A 24,192-nucleotide genomic window follows, 5' to 3' on the forward strand; every position below is an offset into this window, starting at 1 on the left:
GGATTCATCCGAAAAAATGATGTTTTGTCATTCATGCACCCAGGTTCGTCGTTGACAGGCGCTCCTGTCTGTGATGCAGCGTCAAGAGTAACCTCAGCCACGGTCTCCGAGCAGATAGTCCATGCTGCTGCAAACGTCGCCGAACTGTTCGTGCAGATGGTTGTTGTTTCGCAAACGTCCCAATCTGTTGACTCAGGGATCGAGACGTGGCTGCTCGTTCCGTTACAGCCACGTGGATAAGATTCCTGTCATCTCGACTGCTAGTGACACGAGGCCGTTGGGATCCAGCACGGCGTTCCGTATTACCCTCCTGGAGCCACCGATTCCATATTCTGGTAAAAGTCATTGGATCTCGATCAACGCGAGCAGCAAGGTAGCGATATGATAAACCGCAATCACGATAGGCTACAATCCGACCTTTATCAAAGTCGGAAACGTGATGGTACGCATTTCTCCTCCTTCCACGAGGCATCACAACAACGTTTCATCAGGCAACGCCGGTAAACCGCTATTTGTCTATGAAAAATCGGTTGGAAACTTTCCTCATGTCAGCACGTTGTAGGTGTCGCCAGTGGCGCCAACCTTGTGTGAATGCTCTGATTAGCTAATCATTTGCATATCACAGCATCTTCTTCCTGTCGGTTAAATTTCGCTTCTGTAGCACGTCATCATCGTGGTGTAGCAATTTTAATGGGCAGTAGTGTACATTCATTAATATTCCCTAACTAGGAAGTTCACAAAAAAATATTTTCTGCGGAAAAAACTTAATATTTCTTGTGAGTAAATTTATAAAAGTATTTCTTAAAGACTATAAAATGGATGAAGTAGACTTTAGTACAGGTGACTCTATTAGCATCATGTAAGATACAGTAAAAATATTAAGTTCTTGCATCAAATAGTTGTTACAGAAATGGGTCAAATAGTTGCCTAAATAAACGTGAGTTAGATAGGCAGGGTGTGGTCCTCTTAATGAGACACAGCCAATAGGTTTGGTATTTAAGCCAGAACACTGGCGCGAAGTCTTATGATGTGGAACTTTGCACCACTCCATCTCCTCGTCTTGCCGGCCAAATATTGCCAGTGAAAATTTTTTCCACCAACAGGATCTATTTTTATTCGTTTGTTTGCATGTATTTCATTTTTTGGGTCAAGCGCTCCCGCACAAGCGTTAGCGACCTAGGTCACGGGGGCGCCTACAGGTGTTGTCTGAGAGCCAAATATTCCTCATCATCAGTGACGTGGAAAAGCACTGAATGAAGCATCGACTGCACAGTCGCAGACTGGGGCACAGCGAAGAATGACAAGAGACAGGAAGGACGTTGATTGTGAGAAGGCCATTTGGGCACTCTTTTAGACATCCTGCGGTTGGGACGCGTCCGCCGCCGCCGACATTTCGCGCGCGTCTGGAGATCGGAGGCGACACTCTGCGAAGCAGCACTGGGCGGCAGTCACGTAACCCAGCATGCTGGCACCGCTGCTGCTCCTCGTGGCACACAGCACTACGCCGGCAGCGGCGTCGACCGCCGTCACCGTGCTAGACTGCATCTGCGACAGGTTCTTCGACCGCGGAATGAAAGTCAAAACGAATGGAATGCTCGACCCATATTGCCTCGGTAAGTACGTGCATTCGACTACAGATTCTAAATACGCTACCGGCCATTAAAATTGCTTCACCACGAAGATGACGTGCTACAGACGCGAAATTTAACCGACAGGAATAAGATGCTGTGATATGCAAATGATTAGCTTTTCCGAGCATTCACACAAGGTTGGCGCCAGTGGCGACACCTACAACGTGCTGACATGAGGAAAGTTTCCAACCGATTTATCATACATAAACAGCAGTTGACCGGCGTTGCCTGGTGAAACGTTGTTGTGATGCCTCGTGTAAGGACGAGAAATGCGTACCATCACGTTTGATAAAGGTCGGATTGTGGCCTATCGCGATTGCGGTTTATCGTATCGCGACATTGCTGCTCGCGTTGGTCGAGACCCAATGACTGTTAGCAGAATATGGAATCGGTGGGTTCCGGAGGGTAATATGGAACGCCGTGCTAGATCCCAACGGCCTCTTATCACTAGAAGTCGAGATGACAGGCATCTTATCCGCATGGCTGTAACGGATCGTGCAGCCACGTCTCGACCCCTGACTCAACAGATGGGGACGTTTGCAAGACAACAACCATCTGCACGAACAGTTTGACGACGTTTGCAGCAGCATGGACTATCAGCTCTGATGCCGTGGCTGTGGTCACCCTTGACGCTGCATCACAGACAGGAGCGCCTGTGATGTACTCAACGACGAACCTGGGTGCACGAATGGCTAAACGTCATTTTTTCGTATGAATCCATATTCTCTTTACAGCATCATGATGGTCGCATCCGTGTTTGGCGACATCACGGTGAACGCACATTGGAAGCGATTAGTCGTCATCGCCATACTGGCGTATCACCCGGCGTGATGGTATGGGGTGCCATTGGTTACACGTCTCGGTCACCTCTTGTTCGCATTGACGGGACTTTGAACAGTGGACGAAACATTTCAGATGTGTTACGACCCGTGGCTCCACCCTTCATTCGATCCCTGCGAAACCCTATATTTCAGCAGGATAATGCACAACCGCATGTTGCAGTTGCTGTACGGGCGTTTCTGGATACAGAAATGTTCGACCGCTGCACTGGCCAGCACATTCTTCAGATCTCTCACCAATTGAAAACGTCTGGTCAATGGCGGCCGAGCAACTGGCTCGTGACAAAATGCCAGTCACTACTCTTGATGAACTGTGGTATCGTGTTGAAGCTGCATGGGCAGCTGTACATTTACACGCCATCCTAGCTCTGTTTGACTCAATGCCCAGGCGTATCAAGGCCGTTATTACGGCCAGAGGTGGTAGTTCTACTGATTTCTCAGGATCTATGCACCCAACTTGCGTGAAAATGTAACCACATGTCAGTTCTAGTATAATATACACTCCAGGAAATTGAAATAAGAACACCGCGAATTCATTGTCCCAGGAAGGGGAAACTTTATTGACACATTCCTGGGGTCAGATACATCACATGATCACACTGACAGAACCACAGGCACATAGACACAGGCAACAGAGCATGCACAATGTCGGCACTACTACAGTGTATGTCTACCTTTCGCAGCAATGCAGGCTGCTATTCTCCCATGGAGACGATCGTAGAGATGCTGGATGTAGTCCTTTGGAACGGCTTGCCATGCCATTTCCACCTGGCGCCTCAGTTGGACCAGCGTTCGTGCTGGACGTGCAGACCGCGTGAGACGACGCTTCATCCAGTCCCAAACATGCTCAATGGGGGACAGATCCGGAGATCTTGCTGGCCAGGGTAGTTGACTTATACCTTCTAGAGCACGTTGGGTGGCACGGGATACATGCGGACGTGCATTGTCCTGTTGGAACAGCAAGTTCCCTTGCCGGTCTAGGAATGGTAGAACGATGGGTTCGATGACGGTTTGGATGTACCGTGCACTATTCAGTGTCCCCTCGACGATCACCAGTGGTGTACGGCCAGTGTAGGAGATCGCTCCCCACACCATAATTCCGGGTGTTGGCCCTGTGTGCCTCGGTCGTATGCAGTCCTGATTGTGGCGCTCACCTGCACGGCGCCAAACACGCATACGACCATCATTGGCACCAAGGCAGAAGCGACTCTCATCGCTGAAGACGACACGTCTTCATTCGTCACTCCATTCACGCCTGTCGCGTCACCACTGGAGGCGGTCTGCACGATGTTGGGGCGTGAGCGGAAGACGGCCTAACGGTGTGCGGGACCGTAGCCCAGCTTCATGGAGACGGTTGCGAATGGTCCTCGCCGATACCCCAGGAGCAACAGTGTCCATAATTTGCTGGGAAGTGGCGGTGCGGTCCCCTACGGCACTGCGTAGGATCCTACGGTCTTGGCGTGCATCCGTGCGTCGCTGCGGTCCGGTCCCAGGTCGACGGGCACGTGCACCTTCCGCCGACCACTGGCGACAACATCGATGTACTGTGGAGACCTCACGCCCCACGTGTTGAGCAATTCGGCGGTACGTCCACCCGGCCTCCCGCATGCCCACTATACGCCCTCGCTCAAAGTCCGTCAACTGCACATACGGTTCACGTCCACGCTGTCGCGGCATGCTACCAGTGTTAAAGACTGCGATGGAGCTCCGTATGCCACGGCAAACTGGCTGACACTGACGGCGGCGGTGGACAAATGCTGCGCAGCTAGCGCCATTCGACGGCCAACACCGCGGTTCCTGGTGTGTCCGCTGTGCCGTGCGTGTGATCATTGCTTGTACAGCCCTCTCGCAGTGTCCGGAGCAAGTATGGTGGGTCTGACACACCGGTGTCAATGTGTTGTAGTGTAGTACGCCCGACTTTACGTCTGGCAGAATGTGAACAAAATTACACATTGCTCAGTTGCTTGCATTCGCAGTGAAACTGCCACCTCCTCATCATACGATCTCTCAGGGGAATGTAATCGCCGCTTTAGAAATATTACACTAATTCGCCAGGACATTAAGCTTCGTAACGTGTTGCTCTATCTTTGGAATAGAACACGGCATTGAAGCTTCGTGGTATGGATTCGGAAAACTCTTGGTGGGTGGCACTAGCTGTTTACTCTCAGATCACTCACTTCCCCTAATTTACCGGACGGTGCTTTCCGGCCGCAGACCTGGTATGCGATAGCAGTCCCAGATGAATTTCGAGGTTCAGATGAGACAAATTTCCTGGACACGATATCAATCTGACTTAAGAACAATGTTCGCCAAACCACTGTATTACGATTTTGGCCAGTTGCCCTGCTGGAAGATGACCTCGTCATCGGAGGAGACATCAAGCATGAAGCGACGCAGGTGTTACGCTGTAACTTTGTTATTCCACGGCCGTCGTCCGCCCCCGGTAGCTGAGTGGTCAGCGCGACGGACTGTCAATCCTAAGGGCCCGGGTTCGATTCCCGGCTGGGTCGAAGATTTTCTCGGCTCCGGGACTGGGTGTTGTCCTAATCATCATCATTTCATCCCCATCGACGCGCAAGTCGCCGAAGTGGCGTCAGATCGAAAGACGTGCACCCGGCGAGCGGTCTACCCGACGGGAGGCCCTCGTCACACGCCATCATCATCATCATCCACGGCCGTCACGGTGCCTCGCATTAAACCGTCGGCATACGGACCGTGCATCCGAACGTTGAGCGTTGAGCGTGCCGAGTTTCTGACGTCATAGCGTGGAATAGCACGTTCGGAAGTCTTTCCGAACGTGCAGGGCAATATCTAGCACGTCAGATATTCCGAGCGTGCGTGTGAGCGTTGACCAATGTGATGGCACAACGCCACCTACGTCACACGCACGCCGTCTCCCTTCAGTACAGAGCTGTGGGGCGCCATATTGGCATTCATTCCAAGCGTATACGTATATATGCTGTTTCTGAGCACCAGCAAATTGAGAATCACTGGAAAACCCGTTGTCAACTGTGTGATTCGTTCCAATAAAATAATGAGAAACGTCATATTCGTGGCAAAAGAATTATTGTAACTTCGTTATTATGAGAGTATGCTATTTGAAGCAGCGACACACTGAAGATCCACCCAAAAAGCATTGTTCTTGGTACAACTTGTTATAATTAAATTTCTATTAGTAACATATCTACGATTAAGGTTTTCACTCAGATGTACGATGCTATGACTGGACGTCAAAAATGTGTGTAGTGTAGTGAGTAGTGTCAGAGTTCCTTAGTAAGCTGCATGTGAGGGCGGTGGTTCGCGTCTCACCACTTTCAAATTTGTTTTCTAACATTTGCGTTTTTATTAGGTTTTGATGCTTTATTATTAGTTTAATATAAGTATATACTATAATATTTGATGTTATGTAAATATAAGTTCACTTTTTTTTAAGGGTAACTTTGTTCGATTGGCTTAATCTGCAGGACAGCGTGTGCTACTGGTATAAAGATATTTTGCTCCTTTTTCTTTTACGCTTCGTGATTCACATGTTGCAAAGATTCTGCTATTGCGTAAGAACAGTGATCAAGTTAGACTGGCCTTTGGGTTTTACTAAAATGTGGGAATGATGAAATAATGTTTATCTTATGTGAAGTATTGCAAATCTGTATCGCACTGTTTATAATGGAACTTTTATAAGCCTGTGTCCCCACTGATTGGACATGGTACTTTCCTTTTCCCGGACGATGGAAGAAATGTGCGTTTTCATAGAGCTAACGTGGGAATTTTACTGGCGCCCGTTTAGTAAACAGTGTGATTTACGTACTAGAAGCATCTCACAACTGCCGCTGGAGTGCGTTGTGATCGCGTATACTATGTTGGTCCCCACGTGCCGTATGCACAAGTTGCATCATTTCTGAGCGTTCATCAGCACGTTGAACTTGGCACGCTCAACGTTGACGTCCGACAGCACGGCCCGTGTGCCGACGGCTTTGCTATCACAGGTACGGTAGGAGCCCAAGTGAAAGTTCCCCATAGCATAAGTCTGCCCGCATTGGCCTCCATACGTGGTACGGTGTTTATTTCGAGCAGTCGTTCGCATCCAGTCTCGGAGTTCGATGTGTTGTGACAAGAAAAGCGATTTATCGGTCCAGGTAAACCTTACCATTGTCCACTCTCTACACTGGATGATGCTGCGTCCACTGCAGTCTTAATGATGACTTTGACTTAACTTGGGGGACGTGGAGGTCGTCGCCTCCAGAGCGCCATGTTCAATATAGTGCGCTGTGCAGTGTCATCAAAAACATTTTTCAATACATCAGCAGTGCCACAAATCGTCGCCTATCCTGATTTACAGTCCGGTCAAACCTATGACCTTCACCAGTGTGCTCAGTGATGAAGCGTGGAAGTCCAGCACCTCGTCGCCAGCGGCTGGTGTCACTAACCTTCAGCAAATTTCTGTGGGTGGTCACCACGTTTGGACGAAAGAGCCATAGAGCTTCGCCGGTTCCAGTACAAACAGGACGACGGAGCTACAAGTTTACGCAATTGAACAACAGTCCCTGAAAGCCGTTACATCCATTAAAATGTGCGAGTATGCGTACAGAGAGATAGAAGGTGGAACCACCAGACAAAACTATTAACAGGTTATGAGGATGCCGGACCGAAGTTTACTGATAGGAACGTCAGAAAATGTAGTCCATCCACAAAGGAGGTAGCTTACAAAATCTGATCAATGTCTGAATACTGATCCTCAGGCTGCGTTCCGTATAACACTAGTAAATCCCCGATTCTGTGAAAAATTCGACTCACATGTATTAAGAAGCTTCAAACGTCTGATTTATTTACAAATGAGTTCACGCGTTAAATATTTGCCTTTAAGCGTGTACAAGTGTTGTTCTATGAGTAATGTAATACGAGGGTCACTGCAAAAGAAATGCACACTACTTTTTTTTTAAATCCATCTTTTCTTCTTCGTTTCACCCAACTTTGGGGTACGTTGAATCAATCACTTCTGTGTGTTCTGTGCCTTTCTTTTCGCCCAGTACTGCTTCATTCTTTCTGATCTTGCTTTTCTTTCCTCATCAGAGATGACAATTGTTCTTTTCTTCCTATTTTGGAGCTGGAATCCCTCTTTTCTGTCTTTGCTTATCATTTTTGCGGTCCTGTCTGTGAGCATTTTTCCTGTGATGTGTAGTTCTCTTAAGTCTTTCTCTGTTTGGATAAACCAATTTGGTTTGGATTTTTTATTCCTGAAGTAGTCAAACATTCTTTTTGTAAGTCTATTTGGGTTCATTCTGAGAATGTGCCCATAAAACTCAATTCTTATTTTCCTCATTGTATCCGAAAGTTTTTCTGTGGTTTTGTAGAGTGTTTCATTTTTGGTATGAATTAGTTTGTCGTTATGAAATTTGGGGCCTAAAATTTTTCTCAATATTTTTCTTTCTTTGATCTCTAGCCTTTCAATTGGGCCATGGTTAGTGATAGATAATGTCTCAGCTGCATATAGTGCCTCTGGTTTAATGACAGTGTTGTAATGTTTTATTTTTGAATTCCATGAGAGGGACTTTTTATTATAAGTATTTTTAGTAAGCTGAAAGGCTAGTTCAACTTTGTTTCTTCTTAATTCTATTGCTTTTTTCTCAAGGGCGTTCCAGCTAATCCATTCACCAAGATATTTGAATTCTTTAACAATTTCGATCTTTTGGTCTCTTACTTTAAGATATTTCATTGGCTTTTTTATATTTGTGACTATTTTGGTTTTTTCAAAAGAAATTTTAAGGCCTATTTTCTCTGCTTGTTTCTGTAATTCGAGGATCTGTTCTTTGGCTTCTTCCCATGTTTCAGCTAGTAGGGCCATATCATCTGCAAATGCTAGGCAATTAACCTTGATGCCTTTGTTTTTTGTTCCTAGTCGGATTCCACTATTGATTTTCTTGTTCCATTCTCTTACTATGTTTTCTAGGGCACAGTTAAATAACAATGGAGAGAGTCCATCACCTTGTCGTACTCCAGTTTTTATCTCAAATAGGTCTGAGAGTTCTCCCATAAATTTAATTTTGGAGTATGTGTTGGTGATGGTTTCTCTAATTAGGTTTGTAGTTTTATTGTCTAGGTTCAATTCTTTTAATATGGAGATTAGAGATTCCCTGTCTATGGAGTCGTACGCCTTTTGAAAGTCAATGAATGTGATGACATACGCTTTTGCTCTCGATTTTTGGTAGGCCATAAGATTTTTGAGGTTTAGAATTTGTTCTGGGCAGGATCTTCCCTTTCTGAAGCCTGCCTGGTATTCTCCAAGTTGACAATCTAGCTGGGGTTCTGCTCTGTTCAAAAGGACTTTAGACAGTATTTTGTATGTTACGTCAAGGAGCGAAATCCCTCTGTAATTGTTGGGGTCTGTTCTGGATCCCCTCTTATGAATTGGGTGAATAAGGGCCATCTTCCATTCATCCGGAATTCTTTCTGTTTTCCATATTTCTTCAAATATGTTTTGGAGAGATTCTATGGCATTTCTATTGACATTTTTCCACAGTTCAGCTGTAATTTGGTTCTCTCCCGAAGCCTTATAGTTTTTGAGATTCAAAATGATTGATTGTAGTTCCTCGACGGTGGGCGGTTCTGAGTTAGGACTTGTTGAAGTTGAGTTGCTGAAATCCATTTTTTCAATTGGTTCTTTACAGTTGAGAAGGTTTCTGAAATATTCCCTCAAAATTTTGCAATTATCCCTGTTGTTGTGTGCAATATTACCATTTTTATCTTGTAATTGGAGTGTCGGTGGGCTGTACTTGGTTATTTTTTGTTTAAAAGTTCTGTAAAAGCTCCTAGTCTTGTTTTTGTTGAAGTCTTCGTTGATCTGCAAAAGGAGTTGATCTTCTTGTGCTTTTGTAATTCTTTTGAGGTTTTTACTCACTAGTTTTCTTACACTCAGGAAATTTTGCCTATTATATTCATTTTTCTGAGATTGCATCTGTTGCCATGCTTTCTTTCTTTGCTCAATAAGTTTGTCACATTCCTCTGTCCACCATGCGTGTTTTTTGATTTTGGTTATAGGTGCTATTTGTTCAGCTTTGGTTAGTAGGCTTTCCTTCATTTGATCCCAATTTTGGTTCCTTATATCTTGAGTCGCGAGGGGAAACTCCTTCGAATTCATTATCTTTTCTGGATCGTATCTTCTGCTTTTGGGTTTACTGTTTCTATCTTTCCTTTTGGGGATAATTTTGAGTTTTATTTTAGAAAGATAGTGATCAGAATCCAAGTTTGCTCCTCTGAGTACTTTGACATTTTGTATTTCTGTATGGTGTTTCCATTTTATCGCCACATGATCAAGTTGAAATTCACCCAAGTGTGGGTTTGGTGAGGTCCATGTCTTCTGTTTTCTGGGTAGTCTCTTAAAGGCTGTGGATTTCAGGATCAAGCCATGCGCTTGGCAGAGTTCTACTAATCTGACTCCATTTTGGTTAGTTCTATTGTGCGCTGGGTAGTTTCCAACAATATTTTTGTATTTCTTCTCTTTTCCTACTTGAGCATTGAAGTCCCCCGTAAGTATGATGTTGTGTTTGTCTGGGATCTTTTGCACCGCGTCATCTAGTTGTTCCCAAAAACGTTCCACCTTTTCCTTATTTTTCCTATTGTCTTCATTTATGGGGGCATGTGCATTCACAATTGTGTATACTCTATTAGCAGATTTAAAAGTGAGTGTGGAGAGTGTTTCCGATTGAAAGCTGATAATGGAGTCTAAAATCCATCTTTTATTCTACATGTTTGAAAGTTTTACAGTGTGTAGATACATCCTTTAGGAACAATATTTTCATTTCTCCACATAATTTCCACCCCTCTCAACTGCCTTACGCCATCTTGGAACCAGCGCCTATACACCCGCACAGTAAAAATCTGGACCAACGTGTTGGAGCCACTGTTTGGCAGCGTGCACAAGGGAGTCATCATCTTCAAACCTTATTCCACGAAGAGTGTCTTTCAGTTTCCCAGAGAGACGATAGTCCCATGGAGCCAGGTCAGGACTGTAAGGCGGGTGTTTCAGTGTTGTCCATCCGAGTTTTGTGATCGCTTCCATGGTTTTTTGACTGACATGTGGCCATGCATTGTCGTGCAACAGGAAAACATCCTGCTTTTGCCGATGTGGTCGAACACGACTCAGTCGAGCTTGAAGTTTCTTCAGTGTCGTCACATATGCATCAGAATTTATAGTGGTTGCACTTGGCATGACGTCCACAAACAAGAGTCTTTCGGAAACGAAAAACACCGTAGCCATAACTTTTGCAGCAGAAGATGTGGTTTTGAATTTTTTTCTTGGGTGAATTTGCATGATGCCACTCCACTGACTGCCTCTTCGTCTCTGGTGATATATTGTGGAGCCATGTTTCATCACCTGTCACAATTCTTCCAAGAAATTCATCTCCATCATTCTCGTAGTGTTCCAAAAGTTCGCTGCATACCGTTTCCTCGTTTCTTTATGAGCCACTGTCAACATCCTGGGAACGCACCAGCTACAAACCTTTTTTAACGCCAACACTTTCAGTACTCTGCAAACACTTACTTCCCCCATCCCAATGTAGCGTGACAATTCGTTCACTGTGATGCGTCTGTCAGCAGTGACCAATTCGTTAACACTCTGCACATTGCCTGGAGTGTGTGCAGTACGAGGCCTGCTGCTGCGAGGACAATCCTCAATATTGCCGTGCCAACTTTCATCATGTAACCTGCTCGCCCACCGACTAACTGTATTGCGATCGACAGCAGCACCTCCATATACCTTTTTCAACCTCTTGTGGATGTTTCCCACTGTCTCGTATTCACAGCACAGGAATGCTATGACAGCACGTTGCTTCAGACGAACGTCAAGTGTAGCAGCCATCTTAAAGAAATGCTGTGACGGCGCCACTCACGAGAACAGGTTGAACTAAGTTTGAAAACAAGCGGGAAGGATGTATCTACACACTGTAAAACTTTCACACATGCAGAATAAGAACTGTATTTTTACAAAAAGAGTGTGCATTTCTTTTGGAGTGACCCTCGTACATGTTTTTTTTTATGGAAACAGGTAGGTTTTATTCAGTATTTCAACACACCATATTATTCCCCGCTCTTTTGGCTACAAAACACTGCTTTTAAAAATAATCTCCGTACAATGCGACGGACGTACGCCACGTTATGCACGCATGATGCCGCTCTGCTAATCGACGTCGGAACCAAAGTGTTCCTTCACCTATAACGTCCTCATCATCACGTGTTGCTTTCCGCGAAGTGCATCCTTCATTGGGCCAAAGTGACGGAAGTCCGAAGGTGCGAGATCTGGGCTCTAATGGGCATGAGGAAGAACAATCGCCGGCCAGAGTGGCCGAGCCGTTCTAGGCGCTACAGTCTGGAACCGCGCTACCACTACGGTCGCAGGTTCGAATCCTGCCTCGGGCATGGATGTGTGTAATGTCCTTAGGTTAGTTAGGTTTAAGTAGTTCTAAGTTCTAGGGGACTGATGACCTCAGAAGTTCCATAGTGCTCAGAGCCATTTGAACCATTTGAAGAATAATCCAACGAAGTCTTGAGGAGACTTGTGTTAGGCCTTGCGTTGTAATGGAGGAAGATAAGTCAATTTGTATTTTTGTTGCGACGAACAGCCTGAAATCGTTTCTTCAGTTTCCTTGGAGTAGCACAATACACTTCCGAGTAGATCTTTGCATCATGAGGTAGGACACTGGTGAGCGAGTGTGCGATCACTACCAACAGAGACGTCCAGGTGTGCAGCGAGATGTTTCATTGTACTAGGTCGATCACCTCGAATGAGAGTTTCGGCACTTTCCACCATTGCAGGTTATGTGCGGCCGGCCGGCACGTGGAAGAGCGGACCTTGGTGCGATGATGACAGACGACTAGCCCACCGAATCACAGTGCTTTTGTTCACTTGCTGGTCAGAGCAGACATTCTGCAAGCGCCTTTGAATATCTGCGACGCTCTGGATTTCCGCCAAAAGAAACACAGTGACTGCTCTCTGCCATGAACGCACCTCCTTTACAGACGCCATTTTGAAGCCTACGTATAGAGCTGCCATCAATCGGAACTTCATGGAACTATGGGTCCCGAAGCGGGAACATTCCACCCTTTTTCAACCAAAATTCGCCGAGAAAAAAAAACATGTCTTGTATTCAAAATATCCACGGGTGTACTGCCGGTCTACAGTGTCCAACGGGCACAATATTTTGGCGATCACACATGTCGCCATCATCGTTATCAAATACGCCGGGAGAAACTCAAGAATCACATGTCTTGTATTACTTATTGAACGCCTTTCGTACGTAAGCAAGCCAAAGTTTAGGAAAAGTTTCAGATTATGCCTAAAGTTTATTGGGAATAGCTAAGTGCTCTGATTATGAAGAACTGTGTGAACGTGAACTAGCTAATTTTCTCCCCTTTAAAAAAAAAAGCTAGTTTTTCACTCGTCTCAAAGCTTAAGACGTCATGTCACCTGTACTATGTGTCATGCAGTGATATACACTACTGACCATCAAAATTGCTACACCAAGAAGAAATCGAGATGATAAACGGGTATTCATTGGACAAATATATTATACTAGAACTGACATGTGATTACATTTTCACGCAATTTGGGTGCATAGATCCTGAGAAATCAGTACCCAGAACAACCACCTCTGGCCGTAATAACGGCCTTGACACGCGATACGCCAGGGCATTGAGTCAACCCTCCTGAACCTACCGATTCCATATTCTACTAACAGTCATTGGACCTCGACCAACGCGAGCAGCAATGTCGCGATACGATCAACCGCAATCGCTATAGGCTACAATCCGACGTTTACCAAAGTCGGAAACGTGATGGTACGCATTTCTCCTCCTTACACGAGGCATCACAACAACGTTTCCCCAAGCAACGCCGGTCAACTGCTGTTTGTGTATGAGAAATCGGTTGGAAACTTTCCTCATGTCAGTACGTTGTAGGTGTCGCCACCGGCGTCAATCTAGTGTGAATGCTCTGAAAAGCTAATCATTTACATATCACAGTATCTTCTTTCTGTCGGTTGAATTTCGTGTCTGTAGCACGTCATCTTCGTGGGGTAGTAGTTTTAATGACCAGTAGTGTAATTTTTTAGGTACATTCAACGGCAAGCGAACGGAATTAGGAACAAAGAAGCAATCGCGGTTCAAATGGCTCTGAGCACTATGGGACTCAACTGCTGTGGTCATAAGTCCCCTAGAACTTAGAACTACTTAAACCTAACTAACCTAAGGGCAGCACACAACACCCAGCCATCACGAGGCAGAGAAAATCCCTGACCCCGCCGGGAATCGAACCCGGGAACCCGGGCGTGGGAAGCGAGAACGCTACCGCACGACCACGAGATGCGGGCTATGCAATCGCGGCTGATGCTGATGTTTGGCTGCATGAACAGAGGAAATGTTGTGAGCGAGAAACTTTTTGCGTTTCATCATTTTGTGGAGGATATGAGCAAGAAAATGTTTCATCCGTGTAAAGTTTGTTGCAGGTCGCTAAGTGCCCTTATTTTCAAATGCTGGTTGGATGACGTCCACCTGTCTTCACGCCATCAGTTGCATTACCTCAAGACAAACACACGTTTGCAACTGTAATACCTGTCTTATTGCGGAAAACTTCTGATGTAAGATTACACATAATAGTAAGTAGACAGTGAGACACTGCATTTTTTTAAATTCGGTCATCATTTACACGAAATATTGAAAATAGAATTTTTGTTGCCCCTCCACTGTAAATGTCATCGGGTTCCTGGTTCCGGGTCAGCGTTTTAGTAATGTTGATTGTGGACGAAAATAGAAGATCCAAAGGAAAGCTGAGCTTCCGTTAAAGTTTCATTCAGTAAGCGTGGATGCGTCAGCCACTCAAGTTTCAGCTGCTGTAAGAGATCCACATCACCTTTTTGTTTACTGTTAGTATTTCAATACCATACGATCCTAGAGGAATCAGTCAATGTTGGATGTATACCTCGCGAAAAAGCAATGAAGATAAAATTATGGCTTACCAACAATGGTTCTTCCCGCGGACTGTTCGCAACTGGACCAGGAAAGGTAGAAGTGACACGGGTCCTTGCGGAGTACAGACATAGGTGTTGATTTAGATGCTCGTTCCCAGGCACTACGGCATAAAAATCTGCCCTTTGTCAAGCTGACTTATGTCAAGCTGTATTTCCAGAGCTGCGGCTTCTTCGATGGTGGAATGGTCCCCCGTTCGTCTCTGCACCAATTACATACTTTCCTTACCGCGTCACGAAACCGCAACGCGACAAGGCGGTATTCAGTGTCGTGGTGGGCAGTGACCATGAGTGTATCTCATGGGACTCAGTCGCTGAATTGGCGTGGGTGGCTGTAAATATAAATGGGCTCAGAGTGGTGAGAATACCTACATACTTGGCTGGTCCAGAGGTAGTTGGTAGATCAAGCACCCCAACCGCAGTTCCCTGGAGCTGCGCAATGCCACGTGGACTCATTGTCTGCAGTTCTACCACAGTTACCTGCTGTCCGATGATTGCAACAGACTTCCGCAGTGCTCTCTCTCCTATACGCATGTGTTTGACGAAAATCAAATCGGGTCACCATTTATCGCAGTAGCCAAATAAGATCAGAACTACTATTTCTAAATGACGTAAATTTAATTCATGTAATAGCCACTTCCTTAATTATATTTGTGCCGGTCACCAAAGCAGAGACAGCCAAACTGACCAAATCATCGCCAAGCATGTACAGGGTGGGCGAGAAGTTGCCGTGTTCAGCAGTACCGATGGCGACCGACTTCATTTGTTTTAGCACAGCCACTTACTTCAGTATTTAGTGACCAATAAATCGGTACGTTCCCCCATTATGCTGTAAAACACTGTCATTGGGATGGGGTTGTTTGGGGAAGGAGACCAGAGAGCGAGGTCATCAGTCTCATCGGATTAGGGAGAGACGGGGACGGAAGTCGGCCGTGCCCTTTCAAAGGAATCATCCCGGCTTTTGCCTGGAGCGATTTAGGGAAATCACAGAAAACCTAAACCAGGATGGCCGGACGCGGGATTGAACCATCGTCCTCCCGAATGCGAGTCCAGTGTCTAACCCCTGCGCCACCTCTCTCGGTAACACAGTCATACACCCTTATATTCGTTTTGACATATTTTTCAGCGTGTCTGGTGTTATAATGCGAAATGCCTCTTCCACGGCAATGCGCATTTCTTAGTTTAAAGCATAACGCCGGCCGGAGTGGCCGTGCGGTTCTGGGCGCTTCAGTCTGAAACCGAGCGATTGCTACGGTCGCAGGTTCGAATCCTGCCTCAGGCATGGATGTGTGTGATGTCCTTAGGTTAGTTAGGTTTAATTAGTTCTACGTTATAGGCGACTGATGACCTCAGAAGTTTAGTCTCATAGTGCTCAGAGCCATTTGAACCATTTGAAGCATAGCGACGTGCAGGTGCATGTGCATTAATGGCCCACATACGAATTGTCAGATTTGGTGAGGTCAGGAACTATTGGTATCATTTCAACGAAGCCGGTGTTGTTGGCGAACCACAACCTATCTACCATCCTGGAAAGTATTCATTTAGGAACTCGCGCACTGCTATAGTGTAGTTAGGAGCTGCTCGCCCTCACAGGCTCAGTATTCGTTTGCTGGGTATAATCTTGGCGACCCCAGGGCTCCTGACAAGGAGACCAGAGAATCAGTATTCGTTTCATGGGTATAATCTTGGCGACACCAGGGTTCCTGAGAAGCACAGCCACTTACTTCAGTATTTAGTGCCCAATAAATCGGTACGTTCCCCCATTATGCTGTAAAACACTGTCATTGGGTTGGGGTTGTTTGGGGAAGGAGACCAGACAGCGAGGTCATCAGTCTCATCGGATTAGGGAGAGGTTCAGTATTCGTTTGATGGGTATAATCTTGGCGAACCTAGGGTTCCTGAGAAGGGGACCAGAGGTTCAGTATTCGTTTGCTAGGTATAATCTTGGCGACCCCAGGGTTCCTGAGAAGGGGACAAGACGTTCAGTATTCGTTTGCTGGGTATAATCTTGGCGACCCCATGGTTCCTGAGAAGGGAACCAGAGGTTTAGTATTCGTTTGCTGGGTATAATCTTGGCGACCCCATGGTTCCTGAGAAGGAAACCGAAGGTTCAGTATTCGTTTGCTGGGTACAATCTTCGCGACCCCAGGGCTCCTGAGAAGGGGACAAGAGGTTCAGTATTCGTTTGCTGGGTACAATCTTGGCGACCCCACAGATCCTAAGAAGGGGACAAGAGGTTCAGTATTCGTTTGCTGGGTATAATCTTGGCGACTCCAAGGTTCTCTGAGAAGGGAACCAGAGGTTCAGTATTCGTTTGCTGGGTACAATCTTGGCGACCCCAGGTATCTTGAGAAGGGGACAAGAGGTTCAGTATTCGTTTGCTGGGTATAATCTTGGTGACCCCAGGGTTCCTGAGAAGGGAACTAGAGGTTCAGTATTCGTTTGCTAGGTACAATGTTCGCGACCCCAGGGTTCCTGAGAAGGGAACTAGAGGTTCAGTATTCGTTTGCTGGCTAGAATCTTGGCGACCCCAGGGTTCTCTGAGAAGGGAACCAGAGGTTCAGTATTCATTTGCTGGGTATAATCTTGGCGACCCCAGGGTTCCTGGGAAGGGGACAAGAGGTTCAGTATTCGTTTGCTGGGTATAATCTTGGTGACCCCAGGGTTCCTGAGAAGGGAACCAGAGGTTCAGTATTCGTTTGCTGGGTACAATCTTGGCGACCCAAGGGATCTTGAGAAGAGGACAATAGGTTCAGTATTCGTTTGCTAGGTATAATTTTGGTGACCCCAGGGTTCCTGAGAAGGGAACCAGAGGTTCAGTATTCGTTTGCTGGGTACAATCTTGGCGACCACAGGGTTCCTGAGAAGGGGACTGGTAAGCAGCGCCCGTCCTCTGTCACTGTAAGCATGAGGCATGCTTCGGAGATGGTGGAACATTGTGTGTCACAGGGATGGGGATCTTGGCTTGACCACCTGGTTCGCAAGGATGATAAAAGCCTCTATAAAGAAAAACCCTCAGTCTGAAGGTGTATGCACGCTGATGAGACACATCACAGTTGTGGGGGAACAGCTTTTAATGGGCAACCTCTGGGGAACCAGCTGCACCTCAGTTGTATAATGCTTAGCTAGGTAAGTGGGGCTCTGTATAGATGGGCCTTTATTCCCTTGCTGCTCGTGTGTCCGGGATGGATGCTTTAAACTTTTCTATTTTGGGATTACACAGAGTCTTTCCGTATCATGTAACAGAATACATGCTGGTGACCAGAATATGTTTCTTATAGTTAAATGGAAAGAGGAGACATTTGAGAAAGTATCACCTTTCCACATACAAGAAACTTTTGACTGAATGGTTGGAAATTTAGTATCCATCAAGCACTTGAGAAATGGGGCTCTGCTGGTAGATCAATGGAATTCTCAACAAGTGAAGAATATCTAGAAACCTCAATGCCTCAGGGAGTATGCAGCAGGTAGTGAATGGATCAACACCTTGAACTATAGCAAAGATGTTGTGATTTCCATGAATCTGTTTGACATTCTCTGAGAAGAACTGAAAGCTGAGTTGTTCCAGGAAGGCATTGTTGATGTGCAAAATACAGTGAAAAGGTTGCATGGTAATCTCGTGAAATCGGACTCATTCATACCGATTTCCAGCAGAACTTCCAAAGCACATTAAGGCTGGTTTCCTTCACCTCAGCATGTGGCCTTACCTCTCTAACCCAATGCGCTGTTTTAGATGCCAGTTCTTTGGGCACATCACGTTGGGGTTGTAGGAGAGAAGCCACTGGTGGAAAATGTTGCCCATGAAGGTGTTGGTTGCTCATCCTCCCAAGAGCGTGGGAACTGCTTTGGGGATAATCCTGCCTGGAGTAGGAACTGCAGTGTCTTCCTTGAAGAAAGGAAAAACCAGGAGGTCAAACAACTAAATGCATCTCGTATGGTGAGGTCAAAACCATCTTTAAGGCCATGCAGCCCCAGAAGTTTGCTACCTCTGTTATTAAGCAGTCAGTAAGATTACCGATGCTCCTGCACAATCAGAGGTTTGCTCGTTTGGCACTAGTACCTGTGTTTGTCAAAGTACGTGTGCTGCTGGAGTTACTTCTTCCCAGAACATCAGACGAGACCGTGGCGCTAACATTGTGGAGCTCCCTCCCTGCTTCTCCAGACTGGTCCACAGTCCATTGCTGCCACTGCCACCGCTGCGGCTGTGGCTCCAAAGCCAATCCAGGGCGAAAAATGAAAGGCAAAGCGGACTAGGGAAGTAAACAGTTCGACGATGTCGACATCATCCTGTCTGATGTCTCTCTGTAGAGCTAATGTAACTTGAGGCAGTCATCTCGCCCCGCGCGTCTTGGTATAGGCGCACGTTATAAACAGATTTCGTTTCTTTGCTCTCGCCTTGTCATGCTTAGTATTGTGATATCATTGAATTTCAGACATTTTGCATATGAGAAAAGGACAGCCATCGAGCTGTAGTTTGTAATGATGCTAAGCATGACAACGCGAGAGTAAAGAAACGAAATCTGTTTATAACGTGCACCTATACCAAGACGCGCGGCCAGCGTTTGAAAGGTACTTTTAAACACTATGACTCGCTGGGCGCAGATATTTAAAATCATTGCCGCAGCGTTTGATAGCAAGAAGCTGCGAAACAGAAGAAAGAACAATTTGTCATTTGTTAGGAAAATTCTAGAGTCTTTATAGTTAGTTGTACTTCTGGTCGCCGATATGTTAACATGTACTTCATTACCTTTGATGTTTGGTCGCCGACTTGTCAAGACGTGTTGTGTAGCACCGCTACAAGTTATATTTCATTTAGTGTGAAAAACCACGTTATCATCAAGAAAGAAAACGCTTTTGCAAACCTTGTGACGAAAAAAAATACTTACGCGCACGCCAGGACATTTAATTTTTACAAAATATCACACATACAAAAGCAGCGATTGTTGGACTGCTCCATGTATGAGAAAAACATAAAAAAGTAAGTTTTGTATTCATTGTAAATTTTTTAATGTTTATAGTTTAACGCCTTTGTTCTTTGAGAATATATTGATGCTTCACTGTACAGGAAATCTATGCTTATTCTTTTCTTTAAATTAACCACAAATAATGTTTATGTTTAAATGAACTTTGTTACAGGTTCGCTCTTTATCGCGGTGTCTCGATTGTATTTGGGAGGCCATTAATGTGTTCAGTTTCCGATCTGACAACTTTTTTTACAAAATTTCACTGTTTTGCATTTTTTTATTATTCAAATAGGTCCCTTAAGTAATTTCATTGAAGAGTCTGATTGCGTGAAAGCAATCCGGGTTAAGAGGTCATTTGAGAAACTATTTTCACGCAATCAATCTGTACGTCTCCTGAACACAATCGAGAACCGACGCATCGTCGATCATTCATTAATTTTTCTCTCTTTCCAAGACGTACCAAAAAAAAAAAAAAAACGGCCAAGGAGAACTGCCGTGAGTACGCAATCTAGTGTTAAAAGGTTGCATTCTTTATCTCGTCGGCAAACATTGCCATAAATTATCATCATCAATGTTATATTTGGTTAAATACGAAAAGCAAAAACCTTTTAACGCTAGACGCCCCAACACTGAGCCTCTGCTCATTATAGGATCCCCCCCCCCCCCCCAAGCGGAAAGACTGACTGACAGTGCAACCCCCGAGATTGATCTCTTCCATATTACAGTGAAACATTAATGGGTTGAGGACACGTGTGGAAGAACTGAAACTGCTTGCACAGGAAATCCCTCTCTGTCTGTGTCTACTAGCAACACATTTTAAAACTACTGAAGCCGCTGAGTATTGGGCTACACCATTAACCGAAAGGATGACGTGATTGGGGACAGAGCCAAGGAACAGGTTGCTGTGTTTGTCAATAATGTACATCACTCCGCTGCTCTGCTCCAGGCTACTGACCTGTAGACAGTTGCCATTGAAATTAATGTGTGTCAGAGGAAATTGTTTTCTCACTGTGCATACCTCAGCAAGATGCAATAGACTCTGAGAGGCTCCCACGGATCTTACGGAACAACTCCTGTGACCACTTCACTTACTTGAAGACTTCAAAGTGGTTCAAATGGTTCAAATGGCTCTGAGCACTATGGAACTTAACATCTACGGTCATCAGTCCCTTACAACTTAGAACTACTTAAACCTAACTAACCTAAGGACATCACGCAACACCCAGTCATCACGAGGCAGAGAAAATCCCTGACCCCGCCGGGAATCGAACCCGGGAACCCGGGCATGGGAAGCGAGAACGCTACCGCACGACCACGAGCTGCGGACTTGAAGACTTCAATGACCGTCGTATCTTGTGGGGTTCGACCTCCACTTGCCATGGAGGTCGCGTTTTGTAGAGACTCATGACCTCTTACGAACTGTGCGTGCTCAACACTGGTACTCACAATCATTTCTGTCTTGCTACTGGCTCATTCTCAGCCATTAACCTATCTTTCTGCTCTCCAGCGCTCACAGCCTCTCTTCAGTGGGAAGTAGTTGACAATCTTCATTCTTGTGACCACTTCTTCCCATTCAATTTCTCAATGGAGCGTTCCCTGAAGAGAAGCCACCAAAACGGACTGTCGGCAGGGCTAACAGGACGCTATTCAAGCAGCTGACTGCGTCTGAGCACCACGACAGTGTCCAGGAATAGGTGGACCACGTTACACTAGTGATCCGGCATGACCTGACTTGGCCATTCCAAAGTCCTCAGGTTCTTTTAGGGGGCACTTTGTACCTTGTTGATCTGATGTGTGTCACTGAGCAATCCACGTCATTGATGTGGCTGTTTGATGGTTTAAGCACCGCCCAACAGATGAGAACCTCAGAGCATTTTGGGTTGCAAGAGCCAAGGCTCGATGCGTAATTAATGAGAGCAATAATAGGTCATGACAAGCGTTTCTGGACTCCATCAATGGTTTCACTTCTTCTGCAAAAGTATGGCAAGCCACCAGGACTACTGGTAATCGCAGTCGTTTGCCAATAGTAGCAGTACTGTAACAGGGGTGTCTCCGAACAACACCCAAAGACTTCATACAGATGTTGGCACTGCATTTTGCAAAAACTACTGCGAATAGTATGCAGCATCTTGCGATTCATCACTACCGTGCAACTGTAGAGAGGGGCATGTTGGATTTCAGGTCCAACAAGGCTGAGTCTTATTACTACCCTTTCTCCATGTGAGAGCTGGAAACTCTTGATACTGCACCTAATCACGACCAAATCTGATACTGCATGCTTCGACATGTACCAGCAGTGTCAAAGGAAATCCTCGTCGACAGTTTTAAAGTGATATGGCAGACAAGTCACTTCCTCAACTTGTGGAGAGAGGCTAGTTTGGTACCTCTCCTCAAACTACGAAAGGACATATACCAGTAGTTATCTGAGTATCGCCCAAATGAGCTTTATAAGAAATACCTGGCATGAATGGTTAATTATTGTCTGGTCTGGTTGTTAGGGCCAGGCTACTCCTCAGACCCTCTCGGTGTGGATCCTGGAGATTTCGTCCCACTGTCGACTCCCTGACCCTTCTACAGGCAGCTGTTCAGCAGGCTTTCCTACATAAACGTCACTGTACCGGCATATTATTTGATATAAGTTAGGCATATGAACTACTTGGAGATGCAGTATTCTCTCACAACTGCATCACTGGGGTTTTTGTGGCCACCTCCTTATCTTCATACGGCCTTTCCTGTCTCAGCGGTTTTTTCGGTCCTGACTTGAAGATACAATGTCTGATCGTTTTGAGAAGGAGAATGGTGTACCCCAGGGCAGTGTTTTAAGTATTACCCTCTTTGCCATAGTCATCAACAGTTTCACGGCGTCTGTATGGAGTTCCATACAATGGTAATTATTTGTGGATGGTTTTGCTGCTTTCCGTTCCTCCTCTAGTACTGAAACAGTGACCCATCAGCTGCAGCTTCCAATGCAGAGGTTAGAAGAGTGGGCTATACATATGTGTTTTCGGTTTTCTACATCTATGTATGTGTGTGTGTGTGTGTGTGTGTGTGTGTGTGTGTGTGTGTGTGTGTGTGTCCATGTGCATTTTAATCGTTTGTGATGATTTTTAATTTCACTGACTTGAATATCAAGGACACCATTCAACATTTTAAAAGAGTCAGTGTGGTTTCTTGGCCCGATTTTTGACTCCAAACTGTCGTGGTTACCACACCTGAGAGACCTGAAAGCCAGAACACAGAAGGCGCTGGATATTATAAAGTATGCTAGCAACAAATCTTGGGGAGCGGAGATGGCGCGTCTGCTCCAGTTTTATAAGGCTTTAGTGTGTTTACAGCTAGGCTATGGATGCGGAGTGTACAGGTCAGCGAGGCCTTCTTACCTGACCTGCCAGGCAACAAATGTGACGCCCTCAAAGAGAAAGTGATTTTATTGACATGTGATGTGAGACGTACAGTATTTCATCTTCACAGAAGTGCACGATAATAAATTCAGACAAAATGAAACACGCAAGTCACAGTAAAGGATGCCCAGACTCTCATTATTACACAGCGTGCCCTATTACGGTGGCAACGCAGACGTGAACTGTCACAAGCAGACGATCATAAAGATATCGAATGCCATCGTGCAATGGATTGTCCCGAGCATCTTGCTGCACCTTCTGCTGCAATTCGACAGTGGTTCTGGAAGGCTCTGGAGAATGGGTAAATTCCCACTTCATCATGTCCTACACGCTTTAATTAGGCCCAGGTCTGGTAAGGTAGAGTACTTGTACACCATGAAGAGAAAGTTGTCTCGTAGCTGCCATAGATGGACATGCTATGTCCTGCCCAAAAGCACATCTTCCTCCTGACGAAGAAAAGTCAGTGGCGTGGAGAATACAACCTGTGCAATGTAGTGGGCACTAGTTACTTTATCCTGCGAAAACACCAAATGTGACCACGAACTTTAATTGGTGCCACCCCCACCCCTCCTCCTCCCCGCATGTAATGAAGGCATTGGCGACCTTATATCATGGGCGATTGTTCCTGTTCTCCAAAATAGGCCAACCATCAGGTCTAGGGATACAGACGGACTTACTCTCATCACTAAAGATAACACAGTGCCATTCCATTCTCCACTCGAATCTTTCACGACACCAGAGCCTTCCTCGGCTCTGCCATGGGTGTCAGTGGTAATCTGGCCATAGGAACACGTGATCTTACTCCTGCTGCAAGCAGACGGTACCCACTAGTCGTTAGAGACACGAAAGGTACAACATGTGCCCAGATTTCTTCCCTGGATGATCTTTGATTTTATCCATACTGGATCAGAGGTCGTGGTTGTCAATTTCAATGTTAAAAAATATATCGGCTCAACCACTTGTTTATAGTGTAAAACACTAAGATTGACGCGTTTCGGAAGTCAAGCTTCCATCATCAGAATAATAAAAAGAAAAAGTACCTGTTAAAACTCGCTAAAATGGAACATGCACCAGGCACAATAAAATTGATAATAAAATTAAAACATCGTGGCTACTTCCCTTGCTGCAGCCGTGTCTTCCAAGGTGCATCCCCACATAGTCGTCAAAATATAAAAAACTCTAAAATGGTGTCGCCTATGGTGTTCAACATCTAACCACATGGCTCTCTCCTCTATCGTCGTAAACCGCCCGTGCGTCTTCGTCGATACCACACACCACGTAGCCAAACACGACACTGAAACGCGAGTGAGCTCACGCGCAAGTAAACAAGGAAGTCACAGAGA

At 45.7% G+C, this 24,192-nt stretch overlaps 1 protein-coding gene across 1 annotated transcript in view; it reads right to left on the bottom strand.

The window, feature by feature from the left end:
• Nucleotides 1-1,350: 1,350 nt before the first annotated feature.
• The window catches only part of LOC126263523 (putative nuclease HARBI1), a 55,053-nt gene continuing 32,211 nt past the window's right edge, over nucleotides 1,351-24,192 (bottom strand). The window contains exon 3 of the mRNA XM_049960617.1: nucleotides 1,351-1,545. Within this exon, the coding sequence (XP_049816574.1) occupies nucleotides 1,351-1,545 (195 nt within the window). The remainder of the gene's footprint in view (nucleotides 1,546-24,192) is intronic.

The sequence above is a fragment of the Schistocerca nitens genome, chromosome 6 (genome assembly GCF_023898315.1).
Source record: "Schistocerca nitens isolate TAMUIC-IGC-003100 chromosome 6, iqSchNite1.1, whole genome shotgun sequence".
NCBI lineage: Eukaryota > Metazoa > Arthropoda > Insecta > Orthoptera > Acrididae > Schistocerca > Schistocerca nitens.